Here is a 17859-nt window from a genome sequence, read left to right as displayed (position 1 = left end):
CATGCCCACACCCGGATGAAGGCTACTGTTTGAGGTCTCGGAACGGGAATCCTGAGAAGCCAGAGCGGCAACAGAAATGAGCCCGTCACACACACCGTAACCCATCTAGAAATGAGCGAGGCGATGACATTTGGCGATACATCGACAAGGATGATCAGGGTTCAAGAAGGCAATGAAGTAGACTTGGCCAGCCAACGAGGATTGAAGTGAGTGGGAGCAGGAGCAGGAGGAGGAGGAGGAGGAGGAGGACCCGAGCACAGTCTCTCCAAACAGATACAGGGTTAGTATAGTTCAACAGTCAACGGGAACTAACTCCCTGAGTGCCTGGCCCGCAGAAAGTTGAGCCTCAACCAGGGATAATCCGACCGAAAAGGCAAACACACCCTTCCGGCCAGACAAGGCTGGCCACCTGTTCATCGACATTCGGCTGCCACGGTTGCCTCTTGCTACCCAGCACAGAAAGGCAAACAGGCGCCTCGAGTCCATCAGCCTGAGATACTGAGAAACTGAAAACCTGTCCTGGCTCTGATATCGAGGAATATAAGACGTAGGCAGCTGCTCTCGTCCAGCCTTATTTCCTCTCCTTTTCCCTGCCTCTCTCGCAGCTCTACTCGACCTGACAATCGAATCTTCACAATGTGGTCGTCGCTGCTTGCAGTACCACATTCATACGCCTAATTGCTACTCACTGCTCTGATGTAACGCGGTTAGAGACCAGACCTTGCCTCCTAATGCTCAGTTGAGACTTCGATGTTCTCACCGTCGCTCCCAGGAAAATTGGAAATCTTCCTCGATCCGGGAGGATGAGAACCAAAGGATATTGTTGCCATGCCCGGCAGGGTCGTTGAAAGAGCACACAAACACGTGAATCTGGAAGGGATGGCCCCTGCTTCTATCTGCCTCGTTGGATCTAGCATATCTGTCGACCAATTGTGGTTGCTCTCCCGCCTGAACGCTGGAAACAGCACTGCCCGGGCCAATGGTGGTGCTCTCGATGCGCTGAAACTGGCGCCCGCGCAGACACCGCCACTGTGCTGGCAGCGCTGGAAATGGTGTTGATCTTGTACAAAATACCGGATTTACTAGGACTTCTTGAGAACATGGAAAATCTGGTATTCCTATCAAATTGAAAATCCCCCTGAAATTCAAGCAGAATTGACCGACCTCCTGGCACCTTCCGCGTTCATTGATCAGGTCAAACTTCAGAGTCCTCATGTCCTTCAGTAAAACAGCCAAGATGCCTGGTTCTGCCCCGAAATATCAAACCCCTGTCAAGGGCAAAAATTCAAATCTCAAACCCGTGCAAGCCGTGCAAGCCTCGGGGTCGTCCAAAAAGGACGATTCGAAGAGCCAGAAAGTGACCAAATCGACAACCGGGGTCCCTAAAACCATACCCAATGCCGGAAAGTACGCTGTATGATCCCCATTACCTCAATAGCGGCATAACTAACCGTGATCACCATATATTCAGAGTCTCAGGGGAGAATTATGGTCCTATGGACAGTGGCATCAATTGGGGGCCAAGTGACGCATTTTCCAGCTTCCTCCTTGACAACAGCAATGTGCACAACCGGCTGCATGCCCAAACAGAAGGCCAGCGTCAGCTATCGCCTCAAGAGCGCAGGGACCAGATGAGAATTTCGGTTCATGGGTGGGAGTTGCCGGATTACGAGTCTTACTATGAGATACGGTCACCAGGTCTGCAGAGTGCAAGCGACATGGATGCTCTGCTGAGCCAGGTGGGAACTTGGCCAGGGGTCTCGGACATGTACACAAGCCCCGTGGCTCGGAAAGTCGAGGAACCCAAGCTCAACGGGCCCGACACGAATCGAGCGCAAAGGCCAAGAAACCTTCCACTATAGGGCCGTGGTGCTAGAGTCACTTATCACCATGGTGTTAGACTTGCAGGTGTCCATCGAAGGCTCGGTGCTGACGAGCTTGTCCCATGTGAACAAGAGCTGTGAGGACCAGCTGTGTCTGTAGATGGGCAGCGGCAACAGTGGTTGGAGAATGATCATTTTAGGAGCTTGTTTGCGCTTGATACGAGAAATCCTAGCTTTGTGACAAGATGGGCTTCACCCCGGCGGCTTGAGTGTTTTACTCTGTCCAGTATCTGGCGGAAAAAGTGCTCCAATTTCCAACTGATCCTCGGCCCCAGGCACCGATGAACCACTGAATTGAGGCTGGTCTAGCCCAGAGTACAGAAGGTCTGGAAGGGCGTACTCCAGCGCCACCTGGCTAGTTCCTGAGGGATGTGAATATTGAGTGGAATCCTGCGCGGCGGCTGAGCTTCCCCAAGTCAGATCGCCTTGGGATGGCGGTAACTCGCCAGAGCTGATTTCTGATTGTGGTGCCCACTGTTGGTGTAAGAACAGGAGACTGTTTTGTGGATTGCCGTAGTAAGCGTGCCCATTGTCCACAGCATGAAATTCCTCAGGCTCATCCATAATGACCCGTGGACCAAAGCCATCCAGCCCGTCTCTTGGATCGGGGTAAGTTGGGCAGTTATCCTCCGTTGTATTGAACGTTTCAGCCAAATCGGTATCTGCAGGGCAGTACTGGATCTGTTGTTCAAATCTTGCGGAGGGTCCTTGCTCGTCAAATTCCATTAGGCTGAGGTTGTTGGAGGGTCGCCTTTGTTGCCATGTTCTCACATCATCGGGAGTGGGGCAAGGGTTGAGATTATTGAGTATTCTCCATCCGACGCAGCGGATCGTATCACGAGTATTTGGTTCACAGAAAGGATCAGGAATACCTGCCTTTTCGAGAACATCGGGAAAGACGATCTGGTAGATCTTTTCCCACTTGCCTATACCTGTCAACTTGCCCCTCAACGGTGATTTTCGAGAAAAGATGTTGTGGAGTTCATCATCTTGGTCTTTGCCAAAGCCCCGTAAATATCCCTCTGCCAGGCAGTCCTTGCTATGTTTATCACATCGACTCTGTTGTTTGAAACCCTGGTGACAGCTCTCGCAGAGGAACTTGAGCCGATGAGCTTCATACAAGTGACCCTTCAGGCGATGAAACTCAGGGCCTTCTTGGAATCGAAATTTCCCGCACTGCGCCCACATATCTGGGCGACGGCAGTAATATGGGCACATGAATGGTTTTTTCCTGGCTTGGAACAGATCGTCATCCACCTCTTTGTCCCTTTTACTGGGCTTGCCGTTGTCATCGTCTTGACCGTTCTCGGAGTCGTCACTAGTGCTCCGTCGTCTTTTTTGGCCCCTTTGCCTCCCTCGAGGCCTTGACTGGCCGGGCTTTTGATTCCTTGTTGAGCTAGGGATGTTGGAAGACGACTCACCCCTGCTCACCGGCATGTGAAAAATATGTGGGACTGACTGAAGGATCGAGAATGCTTTACGACTTCCCACAGCTCCATCAGAGGATCGGGACATAGACGTGGCGAGGAGACTGATAACGAGCATAGAAAGCAATATATATAAGCATTGTGGTGTTGCAATGGGGTGCGGAATTGCATAACACGGTGTTGGGTTGAGAGGGCCATGTTGTGCTGTGACATCTCTCGATGTGATGTCCAGACACCCAGGAACGGCCAGGACCGATGGCACAAAGGGTACTGACGATACTTGGTGATTGAGGTTTCCAGTGTATGGTGAAGATTTCAGGATTGGAGATAAGTTTTCAGAGTCCGGTATCAATACCGTCAGTGGCATGAGTATGCTCACAGATTTGTTTGGATGTACTGCCCGTACGACAAATCCCACGGTAGTTGGAATCATCGTTACCGCTTGGGTCTTTCGGCTGTACGAAGATATGCCACTAATATCGATGATGATCCTTGGAATGCTGAAACAATCTGCGTGTATGGGATGCAGACAGAGAGCGGCTTTGACAAACACAGCCTAGTCGAGCCGGGTAGGGGTTGTGGGTTTTCCACGATGGTGCATTTATAGCACCATATTAGCTGGAGCTTTTGAGGAGATAGTAAAGAGTCCCCAATGGTGGTAGCAGAATCAGTTGCAGAAGTGGCTCCTGTTGCAAGTCAATGAGAGGCTGCCTTGGTGGCCAGCGGTCAGGTTGATGGATGTCAGCGAGGCTATCATGTATCCCGAATCCGATGGAGCAGCCCTTCCTTGATGGCCCTGAATCTCCTACTCCACAAGTTCGAGGAAAAAACTGCTCCTCGTGGGAGGTTTCAATGAAAGGCGATGAGCGAACGGGAACAGACAAAGACCGAGACATGACTTGCGACGTGCGAAGCCGACTTTTTGTTATCTCCCAAAGCTGGCTTCATTCTCGAAAATCGCAACGCCGATTTTAGCGCTGGAACAGAGAGGGTGGCGACTTTACGCGGCAAAGCCCATGCATAAGGTCCGGTGCCCGACTGAAGAAAAAGGATCAATGGCATAGTCCGTTCGTTCGGCCAGCATTGAGCCGTAGTGCATTAGTGACTTGTAGGCCATGCTAATGGTTTAGAGCGACATGTACTGACGGGTTCGGGGTGAGGCTCACGGCTTGGACGTCCGAGTAGGCTGTCTCCGGGGCGGTTTTTCTGAGGGAGGCTCAGATCAGGCACCTGTCCTTGATGACAGCATTCACCAATCACAAGGCAAAAGCAAGACGTTGGCCTAAGCCGCCCTCCAAATTACGTATCTTGTAGACAGAGGCGGTGCTAGATAGCAAACTCCGGAATCCATTGCCAAAGTTCGGATGTGCGGGCGAATCAATAATTATTGAGTGAAGCAGGAGGGGATTGAACTTTTATCAGGATCAGATGGAGGCAGATGCACCCAGCCGCCAGTACGATGTTCGTGTCCAGTACGATGTTCGTGCTTTCTCAAATACTGGACCTCGGGCACATACAAGTTACAACATGAGCCGACTGTCGTAGTATAATCGGTAGCATAGCAAATAGTAGTCAGTGGGGCTCGGACGCGGGAGACATGCAAGACATGTCCATTCTTATTTTTACTGGGGTACTCCCTACTAATATATATCACCCATCGCCGAGGCCAACAGAGATTTGTGAAATGAACACCATATATTTCAAGGCACTGCATAACCCAGTGGATTTCAGACATCCGCAACTCAGCACCGCTAGCATTCCACCTCCAAAGGTCAAAATGAGAGTCCCAAGGGATTGGCAGCAGCTGTCGGGTTACCAGCGACTTTAGCTCCAGTAGAAGTCTTCGGTGCTGATGCTGTGCTGGCCCTAACAGGGGCTCCCTTCTTAGCCGTAGCAGCCGGTTTCGATGCCGTCGATGACTTGGCCGGTGCGGTCCCAGCCTTCCTCATAGCTCCAGGATTTGGTGCCGCCGACGAGGTCGTCTTTTTCACCGGCACTGCAGTAGAAGTGTTACTCTTCTTCACAGGAGCCGCTGCCGCCTTGGTGGACGGAGCAGGCAATGCCTTCTTCGGAGCTCCACCTGTGACTTTCTTCTGAGGCGCCGTCTTGCTGGTCGTCGTCAATGGTTTGGAAGTATTTGACTTGGGTGGTGCTGAGTAGATCCGAGGACTAGTCACATTTGTTTTTCCTTGGACCTTTCCACCAGATAGTCCAAGAGGGTTACCCGCCGTTTGTGCTCGGCTGCCCGATGCTGACGTCCAATCCATGATTCCGTTTCCATAATCCAACACGCCATCTCCATACCTTTTAATTGATCTGCTGATCCCCTCACCCACACCGTTGATGCCACTGCCCACAGCACCGACTGCTCCGCCTGCATATGAGCCTGCACTGGACACAGCGTTCGACACAGTTGGCGCGAGCGCGTCAGAAACCTTGTCGAGCACCCACTGAGTTGCCATCGTTTATGAAGTTGTAGCGGGAGTCGTGGAGGGCGCCGACTTCCTGGGTCCGAGTTTTGGTGGCTTGCGTCTAGGTTGTTCACTAGTCTGCGAGGCTGTGTCAGAGAGTTCAGTCACTTTCCCCTGAGCCGCGTGAGGCTGTTGCTTGGGGTTCAGAGACTGGCGAGTCGAGGTCAACTTCTCTCGCGGAGGAGGTCGAGGAGTGCGGCCGCTAGTGCTGTTGTCGACAGGTGTTTGTTTTGGAGGTAGTTTTGGAGCCGTTCGAACTTTCCAGTCAGGCTTCGCCTTGGGGGCTGTGATGCCTCGGGTGGCAGTGATATTGATAAAGTCCTTATCAAAAAACACGTCAAACGATACGTTAGGCATCGGGATAGATCACTCAGTCACACATAGACTGGGAAGTGGCGCCAACGACTTTTCAACAATAATGAGAATTTGTGATGTCAAGAAGCTGCAGCTCTTGTTGGATCTAGAGGGCGGTAGAATCTATGCTGGGGGTGATGAGGTCCTGTTATGAGGATGGAGGAGGCGAGGAATTACTAACGTCATCCGAAGCAGAGGAACCGCACCGCCACAGGGAAGATGCCCTGTTTTCCTGCTTTTTGACATTTTAACCGCCGAATCCTTGTCCAAAGCCCAGTCTGGACAGAAATGACCAGGGTCGGGCCCTTGAATTCCCATCTCTAGGATCGAAGATTGGCATGCCGATGACTGATTGAGCAGGGATGATAGGAACGGACAATTCTTCCATTTGTCTGTACTCTGAGGGTCCCCTGAGTGATTCCCATCCTAAGAACTGAACCGACTGCAGTGCCGTGCCACACTCGACATCGAAATGGGCGTTCTCTTTCGTGGGGACGTCCAATGGGCGCATCGGCACCCGTGTGCCCTGAAGCTCATTGTCGTTGTGTGCTCACCCTTGTTCAGACCCTGCTGTTACACAGTCTGCTACGTCAGAGGTGGCGTCCACTCAAGGGCCCCAAGCCCAGCGATCTCCAGCCTTCTCAGACATATCCTGTGTTCTTATTCTCTGAGAAACGGCTTACTGGGGAGCTCGCGGCATTCAACTTGGCCAAAATGAAAGCAAAACCAAGGATCTGCAGGTAACACAGAAATGTCCACCATATCCAAAGCGCCAGCATTGGAGCCGGCCGCGGGCTTCTCACTCGAATCGAAAGCGAGCCGGCCTGATCGTGTGCCACTCCAAAAAGGTGAATTTTCTGTGGCTTCACGAGCCGTTGCATTATCAACGTACTTTCTCTCTGGCGCACTAGCAATCAATCTATCTCAATTTCTCGGTGCACCGCTATCTTTGGTCAACGAAGACTGGTACAACGCATGGATTGCATTTACGAAGCAGTCTTTTGGGCTGCTCACGATGACATTGACGCAGACATTTGCTCCGACCAAGGTTATCGTATCAGGGGATGCTTCTGTACGAGGTCAATTGCTAAAGTCCGCGGAGGGTAATCTGACCCTAGATTTCCCTGAAAGGTTGGTTCTGATTGCCAACCACCAGATATATACAGACTGGTTATATCTCTGGTGGATTGCATATTGCAATGGAATGCACGGGCGACTCTACATCATCTTGAAAGAATCCCTCAAGAAGATTCCCGTTCTCGGCTGGGGCATGCAACTCAGCCAATTCATCTTTCTCAAGCGAAAATGGGAGGAAGATAAGCCCAACATGGCCATAGCGCTGCAGAAGCTGAACAAAGTGGCGGATCCAATGTGGCTATTGTTGTTCCCAGAAGGAACGAATCTGGCACCCAGCACCCGTGCCAAAAGTGCTGCATGGGCAAAGAAGAACAACATATCTGACATGAAGCACGTCTTATTGCCACGCAGTACAGGTCTACAATTCTGCCTCGATGAACTGAAAAACTCTGTGGATTATGTCTATGATTGCACGGTGGCCTATGAAGGCGTGCCTAGAGGTCAATATGCGCAGGACATTTTCACCTTGAAGGCTGGCTATCTCGAGGGTCGACCACCGAAAAGTGTCAATATGTATTGGCGACGTTTCACTGTCAAGGACATTCCGTTGCACAGCGAGAAATTATTCAACCTGTGGCTAACAGCCCGCTGGCGTGAAAAGGATCTTCTGATGGAACATTATCTTCAATTCGGGCAGTTCCCAGCAGATAGGGGCGGCACGAGGTACAAGTCTGGAAAGGTCCTTCGTGGCTGCGGCCACATGGAAGTTCCAATCCAAGCAAGTCGGTGGTACGAATTCTTGCAAATCTTTGCGCCGATGGGTATCCTTGCCATGGTTCTGGCTATCTTCTACGGAGATCTCCCGAAGAAGTTCTGGAAGAGCATCAATAAGCAAGCTGTACACTCTGGGACTGAAGACATCAAGAGAGTCGGATCGCAGGCGGCGAACGAAGCGAAAAATTTATCCACTTCGGCCCGCGGCCTGACCCTGGACTCATTCTTCGATCCCGCGCAACAAGAAGAGACATTCAAATCTGGTGCAATGGCAGTCCAGAAACTTCTCACCTCACCCTCTGCACAGAAGCTACTCGGCAGCGCAGATTTCATCCAACAATTCCTCTCTGATCCGCAGAAAATGGTCACTGATAGTATCACAACCAAGCAGAAATCTTTCATGCAAGACTTAGCAATTGAGGAGGCAAGAAGGCAGCAGAAGACAGTGCCTGGGGCACCTGTCGGTTCCGTGAAGTCACTTAGAAACGGCACCGTCGCCAAACGACCGAAGGGCACATTTTGGGATACTCTAGAAGCGGAGGAGAGGAGCAGAGATGGCACAGTCGTCCACAGAGGACAAAAGGCAAAGTTCTGGGATGCATTGGATGCGGAGGAGAAGAGTCGACAAGGTCCAGCAAAGCCACAACGCAAAGGGACATTCTGGCAGGACCTCCAAACGGCCGAGGAGAAAAAGGGTGGTGTAAGCAAAGGCAACTTCTGGGAGAACGTGAAAGCTGAGGAGAACAGTCGATATGGCACTGTTGTCACCCTGTCAAGCAATGACTCGACAGCCGTTGGCAGCATAAGCTCAGGCGTGACGAAAAGCTCCGCACCGAAACTAGGGCTGAGGAAGGCGGATTCGAGCATTGGGCCGACGAAGAACCACCCAAAGCCGATATCGACAACAACTTCTACCTCCAGCGGACCGACAAAGAAGCCCACAGTCCAACAACCCCAACAGAAACCACTCCAGAATCCGCCCTCGTCAACAACAACAACAACAACAACAATAACCTCAAACCCGAGACCAGAAACCACAGCCCGTCCAACAGCAGCAGCAGAAGCAGCAGCGAAACAACCGACCAAGCCACGGCCCACCAAGACGAACATCAAAGCAGCCCCTTCGAAGCCTCCAGCATCAATTCCGTCCTCAAACAAGCCCAACAACCCAAAGCCAACGACCGCCACTTCCACCGCCAACACGAAAGCAAAAGCTCCGCAAGCGCCTGGCAGCACCAAAAAGCAAGCAACGATAAAACCGAATCCCAACCCACCCCTTCTTCCCAAGGCAACCAACATCACCGCCGCGCCCGCAAAGAAGCCGCCCTTGAAGACCAGTGGTAATAGCCCGACAACAGCCAAGCCACCCGTTGCCAAGAAACCCGCCTCGATATCAACAACGACGCCAGCAAAGAGAGTCCCGACGACCATCAAGACAGGAGCACTGACGCCGGCAAAGCCATCTACGACAGCAAGCGCTGGGGCGAAGAAAGCGGGTGTAGGTACAGGCCTGGCTAAGAAAGCTGGTGCGCCCAAGCTGAAGAGCTGAAGCTGGAGCAATGGGCTTGGGTTTGTGATATACTAACGAGACATGGTTCCTTCAGTCCCGTTGTACTTCTGTTATAGGCCGTCGCGGCCTCTTTTTCCATGTGTAACTATCAATGTAATGATATATGTATGTGTCGATCTATCGTCAGGATCAGGCATCTGCATCTGCACAAAAGCGAGGTCTTCTTCCCTTTGTAGTTTTTCGTCAGTTGCGCGAGGGAGGCACGCAATGAGGCACAAGGCTTCCGTTCTTCACAGCTGTCTCACTCACCTATTCCTGTTCTGTAGGACATAGACTTACCCTCGTGTTTCGCGTCTTTTTGGGGCGGTGCCGTAATTAAACAATCCAAACTGCAGGGCGGCAGATACAAAGCACTGGCTATCTAGGGCTGCAATAAATACGGATTATCATCACGGTGATCTTTTGGTATCTGATCATTGCTTCCTGCTGGCCATATCCTTCTCTCACCGGGTCTGAGCGCATGGCGAGAGAACGGCATCGCACACCAACCTGCGACCAACAGCAAGTAAGAGGTTGTCACTTCGTCACTATTCTCACATTCATTTCACCACCAGCCTCCCGGGTTCCTTCAAGTGAGATCCCAGGCGTCGAGGAAAGGAACTGAGTGAACTGCCTTCAGACTGCTTGTTAGAAGGGCGGGTGAGATATTTCTGGGTATATCAATGGCCTCCACAGCAGATCAGACATGACACGGTAGTGAAGTAAAGTGGAAGGTATGGAACAGTGAATCGCATGCTGGACAGCGGCACGCACAAGCAGCGTCCAAACTTCACGGCGGAATTCACTGCCTTGGTCGCTTGATGCGACCTATATAAACAGGGCTCTTGTTCATTTGTTCGCGCGCTTTCTCTCTTTCAACTGTGCGTTGTCTCACACCCAACCTTCGCACGCTGCTTGTGTCTTATTCTCAGTTGGCCCATGATATGACCTGGATGGTAAAAGCACTTTATTCCGGGGCTTTCTTCTTGGTTGACTCAAAGACCGCTTGATTCGATCCCTCATTCAAGATGACCACGATGACTTCCCCAGACAATGAGAAAGGAGACGAGATTCCTGAAGCCACCTGCGCAGCCGATAAAGGCAAGGGCAAGGAGACGCCACCGGCGGATCCCATCCATGACGCGAACGTCAATGTTAGCAAGGATCCTGGTGCTTCCCCTCCCAGAAAGAACGCGCACAAGAAGGCAGAAAAGTCATGTGCTGATCTCTCCCCAATGCAGCTCCGAGGGTAAGTAATTGAGCATTCTCATATCATGTAGCCACCTGACAGTCTTTCCTGTACCATGAATTGTGAACTTTCGCTTTGGGATGAAAGCTAACCAAGAATGCACAGACTGGCCAAAAGCGAAACTGTCGAGATTTTGTTCATCGCTGATGATGATACCAAGCCGCGTGTGCTCTTTGAGAACTTCCCCAAGGCTGTGGCGATGGCATTCTCGAGCAAATGGAGAATGGAGTTCCTTGAGCACAAACCCTTTGGTTCTGGTTTCATTCCGGCGAACAAGTCGATCACGATCAAGGGAGGGCACTTCGACACTTACCGGAAGATCCTCCATTGGATGCTCTCATGCTGCCATGGCTACGGCATCATTCCATGTCCTGACAGCATGTTTCGGCGGTTCACTACAGCATATTTCATCCGTATGTGTGCGAACCACATCTGCTGTGATTACCTTGTCAAGGAGGCGACTGATCGCATGCAATCCATCGCGGACAGCCAGATCCATTGCGATGATGTTCGTGCACTGTGGCTCAGAACTCCACCGGATCCTGAAATGAAGGCATTCCTCGTGGATCATGTGGCCACGCGACTCTGGTTGAAGTCATTGAGGGTCAAGGCTAATTATTGGGTGTTGAGAGAGGAGCTTCCGGATTTCAACGAGGCCATCAAAGAGGCTCTGCATGCGAAGGCAATCGTATACAAGGCACAGAAGGAGGCGATGGCTGCAGCCAGGATGGAGGCCGGTGCAAAGGGGGCCTATTTCATTGGTGGTCGTCGGCAAGAGGCCCGTCAAGCACAACAAGAGTTGACAGAGCAAGGAGCCACGGATCGCCCACAGAAGAACGCGGGAGTACAGAAAGCGACCACTCAACCACAGCAAAAGGCCATCACTCAACCACATGACGGAACAATCATGTTGAACGCTGAAGTGGTCAGAAAGGGAATCAACGGCCGTCCTTCGTATGCGAAGTTGGATCTTGCGAGCATTGGCGTGACGAGGGAGAAGTTTTGCATCAAGAGGTAGACTTGAGTTTCCTCTCGCTCAAAGCATGTTATTCTTGATAGTCAGATTCCTTCAGGAGCCCAGGCTAAGTATGGTGAAGCAGACCAGAGAAGGCAAGTCCGTCAAGGCAAACCTCCAAAAATGAAGCTTGAGCCATTTTCTGACCATGGCAATTGTCTCTCCTCGCTTTTCCACCTCTTCATCTGTGATGGCCGAGATTGTAGCTGCGATCGGGGGCACAAAGGCAAAATGAGCCAAAGCAGATATGACGCCTCCTAGGACCAACTTCCACTCACTGCTCCCCCGCGACAAATACTTCAAGGCGTAGGAGCCGCTGATGATGGTTGGAAGGGTAGTTGCGAAAACCAAGGATGTGCCAGGGACCAAAAAGGCCGACCACCAGTGTCGGACGACTTGACTGGTGGTTGCAGGATCATGATCCGCAGCTCGCAGGAAGGAAGAGAATACAGCAGTCTCGGCAAAAGCATAGAAGACGGTAAGGGAGGAGCCGACGAGAGGGAGTATATAAGAAGGGCGCGAATGAAGACCTAAGGTTGTTGTTGTAGCCATGGTGGTTTGCTGTGGACGGGAACTGAGGGAGGTTCGACAGTGAGACTGTTGTTGGATCAGGTCACAAACCACTTACGGGTATCGGCAGACTATGTAGCTCCGTCTAGAGGGGAGGCCCGACTTATACCAAGTTGTCGTGGAGGATGGAAGACGCAAGGTCAGGACTCATGACCCAGGGCCCTGTGGATAGAGGTGGTCGAAGGTGGTGTGAGGTTCACGCAACCGAATCACGACTCGACTCACGAGTGATGGACGATGATGTCCGCCAAATTTCTCCGGCACGTCGATCCCTTCCGAAAGCGACAGGGGAACAGCAAGCGCAGCGCTATTGGTTAGATAGTTGACTCGCGTATGTACTCGTACTGCGCCGACCCAGGTGTTTCGCAATAGCTTCCGAGCCCATTTCTATTGTATGTCTACAATGACAAGGGTGGGCTCGGGTTCCTGCACATTTGCGGGATCCTGATTCCTCCACTGACAGATGCCTGGGTCACAGACTCACAGTAACTAGTAGTAGCAGCACTGGCAGGAGACTGGAGCATTTCTGACAGCCCTCTCTTGCATCATTGGTTCGATAGGTCACCAGGATGCCCGAAGAATGGCACAAGATTGAATTGATTCATCAAGAGGGACAGTTACACGGTCGGTGAGAGTGTTACTCCTTGTCTTTTACAGGCCAGATCAATGCCTCAGGAGCGATATCAAATCCAAGGAAAGGAGTCGTTGGTTGTTGGCGGTTGCACGTGATGGTTCATGGTTCATGGTTCATGGACCATGGATCATGATGGCTGATCATGAGAGCGCTTGGGTTTAGGCGGGGTCCAGGGGCCGCAGGGCCTAGGGAACCCTGAAACCCCCTAAAAGTATAATGGCTGAGTCGCCCGGCTCCCACTGGACAGAGTCGCGATCGGGGGCTTGCCTTAGCTAATATATCGCCCGGCTTGCGCATTCTTCTGCGGTCTTGGGGTTCCACACCACCCCAACTTCCTATGCTCCCAACTTCCCAACTTCCCACACTCCTATCAATGCGCCGGTGTCTCCTGGAGGAAGAATGCACACTATTCGTGGACGGGGGACAGGTCTCCAACACCCTATACGGAGTACATCCTTCGTAGATCGAGGCAATAACGAACCGTGAATGGCCCATCAAATCTCGAACGCGCAGAAAAGTGCGTGTGGCAAGACAGCCCTCTTCCATCCCCTATCCCCTGTATCCTGGTCAACCCATGGGCTCGGCTCGACACATGTTTGGCATCTCCTCTCCACCGATCTCCAGTCTCAGTCTTTTCGGTGCGGGCTCATCGAGCTCACCAGGCTCTCCTTTTCATAGAAATACTGGACAGTAGTTATTCCCAGGCCGAACCCATGCAAAAGGTCTCGCAAATGGGGCACCGGTGGACCGCCCTTCACCCCCATTAGCCCCTAAGAGCGGCTAAAAATGGCTTGTTTGTCACTGCCTATCAATGTTAGTTTAAAGCTAGTTGGGGGCTTCACTAAATCGACCCTCCACACTTGCTCGTAACTTCATCCCGCCTAGGATTCTCCGGGCCCGAGAACACCACCACTGCTCGCTAAATTCCACTTCCATCCTGGTACTACAGTATCTTCATCTTTACTTTTGCTGGGTCGGTCCTGCATAGGTTTCTGGGAGTCAATCCAGCCCCGTGCTCATCCTCGTACATCTCCTTAGTATGAGCACTGCTATTATTATTTGTTGACGTTCTGCTTGTACATTATCCAACCTATGCACGGGCTCTTCACCTGGGTGATGCCCGTCTTTTAGCTGCCGAGAATGTGCGATGCCAGGCTACAACTAACAACTGCCACTCCCAACCATAAAACGAACAATCCAACGACTCATCACTCTAAGCGAGCCATTGAAAGCTCAACCTCTAATCCGCCACTCGCATCTTGGAAAAATCTCAAGGCTCTCCCACACAGGGAACAATCACTCACTTGTTGCGCCGGCACGCTCAAGTGAAACCCCCGTGGTTCAGATTTCTTAATCGATAATATTTTCACCGGCATCGATCAAGATCAATGTCTACCGTCAAAATGCCTTCAGAAACTTCGGACATCCCTCGTCCGTTAGCAGACTACTTTTGGATTGCTGGCTTGGATGGTGAACAGCTTTCAGATGCCTATTCTCAACCCCGATGGTCGAATGAGCCCAACGACATTGCGAATGGCATCGACACAGCTATCAAAGAGGATGTCAATGCTGAAAATGATGCCTCTTCTATTTTAAAATCTCCTCGGAATTCTGCCGGTCATTCGCGCCGCGATTCCTACCAAAGGTTATCCCAACTTTCCAATGAAGCGAGGGATAGCATTCAAAGTTTGGATGATGTTGCAAGACCACAGAGCAGCCGCAGCAGTATTACCATCAAAGCAGGAGCCCCTGCTCAAATTCCTCAGAACCAAAATCAGGATTCTCGCATGTCCAGTGCATTCACCGAAGTCGATTTTGAGAAGGCCATGAGTAAATTCACCACCAATCGTGAAGAATTCTTCGTCGATCTAACTTTCAACCCCATGGATCTCTCGTCTTCCACCAAGCCGGTTCCCTCCAAGTCTCGTCCTAGGACACAGAAGATTGTCGCATCTGATGAACCAAACCCTTTGCCAAACCGTAATTTCGGGAGCATTCGGCGACATCTCTCGTTCAAAGATATGTCCAGCGCCAAAAGACAGCCATCCATGGCACGACGAGTCTCAACTCGTACCGCTCGGAGAATGAGCAGCTATAATTCGGTCATTCCCAGCCCGGAATCTTTTCATTCTTCACCAAATCAGCATCCCCTCACTCGAAAGTTCGAACCTGTATTATTAGAGAGATATCCCCGACCAACCACCGTCGATAAAGCCCCCGGTAGGGCCAAGTTCCCAGAATATTTACCTATGTTTGCCTTCCCAAACGATATTAGAATAGTGTCTTCTGACTCGAGACCGAGATCGACATGGCATGAGTTTTCCATGACAGCTTCGGACAATTCCAGGTTAACGGCTGTGTCTGTCACATTCTGGATACCAGTCAGCCGCCAGATCTCCGCCGATCTGGAAAAGAAGTGTGATGAATGGCGCAAAGACCACATGTCTGAAGCAGAGCGAGAAATGGCCTCCTCTCTCGCCGATAGACTCGCCATTGAAAGTGCCAAATTGTCTAGACTACTTACCCAATTGCCACAAGTCTCCTCAGGCTCCCGTGCCCGTGACGAACTTGAAGATGAGATTAGTGCTGTCGAGGAGAAGATTGGTGTCATGTCTGATATGTTGAGACCCTTGCGACACGGCTCAGTCTCGGAGATTCAGGGTTTGACAAGCGGCGAGACCAAGTTCTGGGTGCCACGAGCGTATGGCATCATCGGCAAAGATAGCTCCATGGCCAACTTTTGGAGACAGTGGCTTCGAGCAATTATCGTTCCAATGACTGACGGTGGTGTCCTACGAGTCTCACCCAGCTCGCCCAAGGTCGGCATGTGGCAGCCTTTAGAGCGTTATGTTTCAACCTTGTGCCTCGAAGCACCTTGCCCGATATCATCCAAAACCCAAGTTCAAGTGTCAGTCCGAGAACTGAAATTGTTTGCAAAGAAGGAAGCGGCGAATGAACTCCCGGGCAGTAGGACAACAGACTTGTATCCTCTATTCAAAACTTTGACGATTTCCAACATCATTCTATTGTTTGAATATGTCTTGACCGAATCTAGGATCATCTTGCTTTCCACCCATACATCAATGTTGCAGTTGGTCAGCAAAGCAATCTTGGAATTGATCTTCCCGCTTGAATGGACTGGGGTCTATATCCCGGTTCTTCCTGCGAGATTGATCCAGGCACTTGACGCCCCCTGCCCCTATATCTGTGGCATTGATCGAAAGTACGAAAAATACGACCTTCCCGATGACGACTATGTCCTGGTTGATTTGGATAAGAACGAACTACACAGTGTTGCTCCGCCTCCACACTTACCGAAACAGCAGAGACGAAAGTTGATGTCGTTGTTATATCAAGCTGCACCTTTGCATCACAGCTATAGCGTGACGCCAGGTTCTCCTGCTTATGCGGTGGAAACATTTCCATACCAAACATTCGCAGCCGAGAACGAAACTGTGTTCACGGCCATCACTAAATCGACCAATCTCTCAAAATTGGCCAGCCTAAGCTCTTCGTTGTTTGGTCAACAAGCCACAACAGACACAATTCGCCGTGCGCCGATGTTCAATGTTTTCCTTGCTGGTCTCCCTACGCGAGGAAAGAGCATCGACGGTCGTCCGCTGACATCATCAACCGCACGACATTCCAGCAATACTGGTTCAGACACTCAGTCTCCCATCACCGGTAGCTTTCCATTACCACCCGCATCCAAAACTTCAAGAAATGACTCGGGCTACGCCCTCCAGACATCACTTCGTGAGAAACGGTCTGGTCACTTCGATTCGCTATCCAAACGCAGCTTTTCTGGGTCCGCACACATGATGCGCAAGGGTAGCCTGCCATTCATCAAACATAATGCTAGCCCTTCAGGCAACTCGTTCTCTGATATGCGTAATGGTTCGACATACGCTCCATCCGTGTATGCACAATCCACACTAGCAGCCTCGACGATTATGCCTGGGCTACATGTCCAACCAGCAGTAGCGACCGAGGGCATATACTGGGCCGAAGGCCACTGTCTGCAATGGAAAATCAACGAGGGCGCATCGACTTGCGTGCTTTGTGACGAAAAAGCACAAGATGATTATTATCGGTGCTCAGGCTGCGGATTTGTTGTTCATGATCGCTGCGCTCATCAAATAACCATTGTCTGTTCAGCTGCTTTCCACCCTGACCAAGTAAGAGCTGCGTTTGTGAGATGCTTGGCTAGCTTGTTCTACACCTATCGCCGCTTCATGCAGCCATCTGTCGCACAGAGCAGAAAGACAGGATCGGTCTATACATTCGATAAAGACGCCTGTCTCAACAGCCTCCCTCCAGACCATGCCGAATATATGCAGATGCTCCACCAGACACAGGCTTGGAACGAGTTCATCATGGATAGAGAGGAGAACAAAACAACCGCCGCTATCGCGTTGTTCGATGCAATTATCAACGCCAAGCGTGGGCGAGCAGGATTACTTCGATCGGGTCTTCCAGGTATTGGTCTTGGCCGCAAAAGCTTCGCGCAACGAAGTGTATCCGGAGGCGGTCGCCCAGATCTTCTCTCGGACACCTCGACACATCAATGGAAGATCATCAATGTCCCAGGCAGCTCTGAACGCCTTGATCTCGGTTCGGCGGCCAAAGGCCGTGACTATCATACCATCATTAGTCGAACCCCGGCTAAGTTGGAAGAAGGCCTCTTCAAACAACAGGAACAGGTACCAGACCTTCCCAAGTTCACCAAGAAATCACGTGTAAGCACCTTGAACGGCATGATGAACGGTCTAGGCATGAATGCGCCTTAAAAATCTCCATTCGGTCTAGATATGTCATAACGTCTCATCTCGTCGATCCCCCAACTGGCTTCGTTG

The 17859-nt window shown here is 51.3% G+C and overlaps 6 protein-coding genes across 6 annotated transcripts; 3 read left to right on the top strand and 3 right to left on the bottom strand.

Moving 5' to 3' along the window:
• Positions 1 to 5082: 5082 nt before the first annotated feature.
• A1O9_05596 (uncharacterized protein) lies at positions 5083 to 5772 on the bottom strand (the record flags this gene model as incomplete). The annotated part of the gene is made up of 1 exon (XM_013404814.1): positions 5083 to 5772. One exon carries the CDS (start codon positions 5770 to 5772, stop codon positions 5083 to 5085), a length of 690 nt encoding a protein of 229 aa, XP_013260268.1.
• A 3-nt stretch (positions 5773 to 5775) lies between these two features.
• A1O9_05595 (uncharacterized protein) lies at positions 5776 to 6138 on the bottom strand (the record flags this gene model as incomplete). The annotated part of the gene is made up of 1 exon (XM_013404813.1): positions 5776 to 6138. One exon carries the CDS (start codon positions 6136 to 6138, stop codon positions 5776 to 5778), a length of 363 nt encoding a protein of 120 aa, XP_013260267.1.
• A 748-nt stretch (positions 6139 to 6886) lies between these two features.
• A1O9_05594 (uncharacterized protein) lies at positions 6887 to 9535 on the top strand (the record flags this gene model as incomplete). Its single annotated transcript, XM_013404812.1, has 1 exon — positions 6887 to 9535. The coding sequence occupies one exon, from the start codon at positions 6887 to 6889 to the stop codon at positions 9533 to 9535; it is 2649 nt and encodes an 882-aa protein (XP_013260266.1).
• A 1343-nt stretch (positions 9536 to 10878) lies between these two features.
• A1O9_05593 (uncharacterized protein) lies at positions 10879 to 11781 on the top strand. The gene has a single exon (XM_013404811.1). The coding sequence runs from the start codon at positions 10931 to 10933 to the stop codon at positions 11333 to 11335; it is 405 nt and encodes a 134-aa protein (XP_013260265.1). The 5' UTR covers positions 10879 to 10930; the 3' UTR covers positions 11336 to 11781.
• A 72-nt stretch (positions 11782 to 11853) lies between these two features.
• A1O9_05592 (uncharacterized protein) lies at positions 11854 to 12312 on the bottom strand (the record flags this gene model as incomplete). Its single annotated transcript, XM_013404810.1, has 1 exon — positions 11854 to 12312. A coding segment is annotated over one exon (459 nt), but the record flags the coding sequence as incomplete, so codon positions are not given.
• A 2094-nt stretch (positions 12313 to 14406) lies between these two features.
• A1O9_05591 (uncharacterized protein) lies at positions 14407 to 17793 on the top strand (the record flags this gene model as incomplete). The annotated part of the gene is made up of 1 exon (XM_013404809.1): positions 14407 to 17793. One exon carries the CDS (start codon positions 14407 to 14409, stop codon positions 17791 to 17793), a length of 3387 nt encoding a protein of 1128 aa, XP_013260263.1.
• Between the last annotated feature and the right edge of the window lie 66 nt (positions 17794 to 17859).

Source organism: Exophiala aquamarina (assembly GCF_000709125.1).
Source record: "Exophiala aquamarina CBS 119918 chromosome Unknown aczIA-supercont1.4, whole genome shotgun sequence".
NCBI lineage: Eukaryota > Fungi > Ascomycota > Eurotiomycetes > Chaetothyriales > Herpotrichiellaceae > Exophiala > Exophiala aquamarina.
Note: the sequence above shows the minus strand (reverse complement) of the source record. Positions and strands in the feature narration are given on the sequence as shown.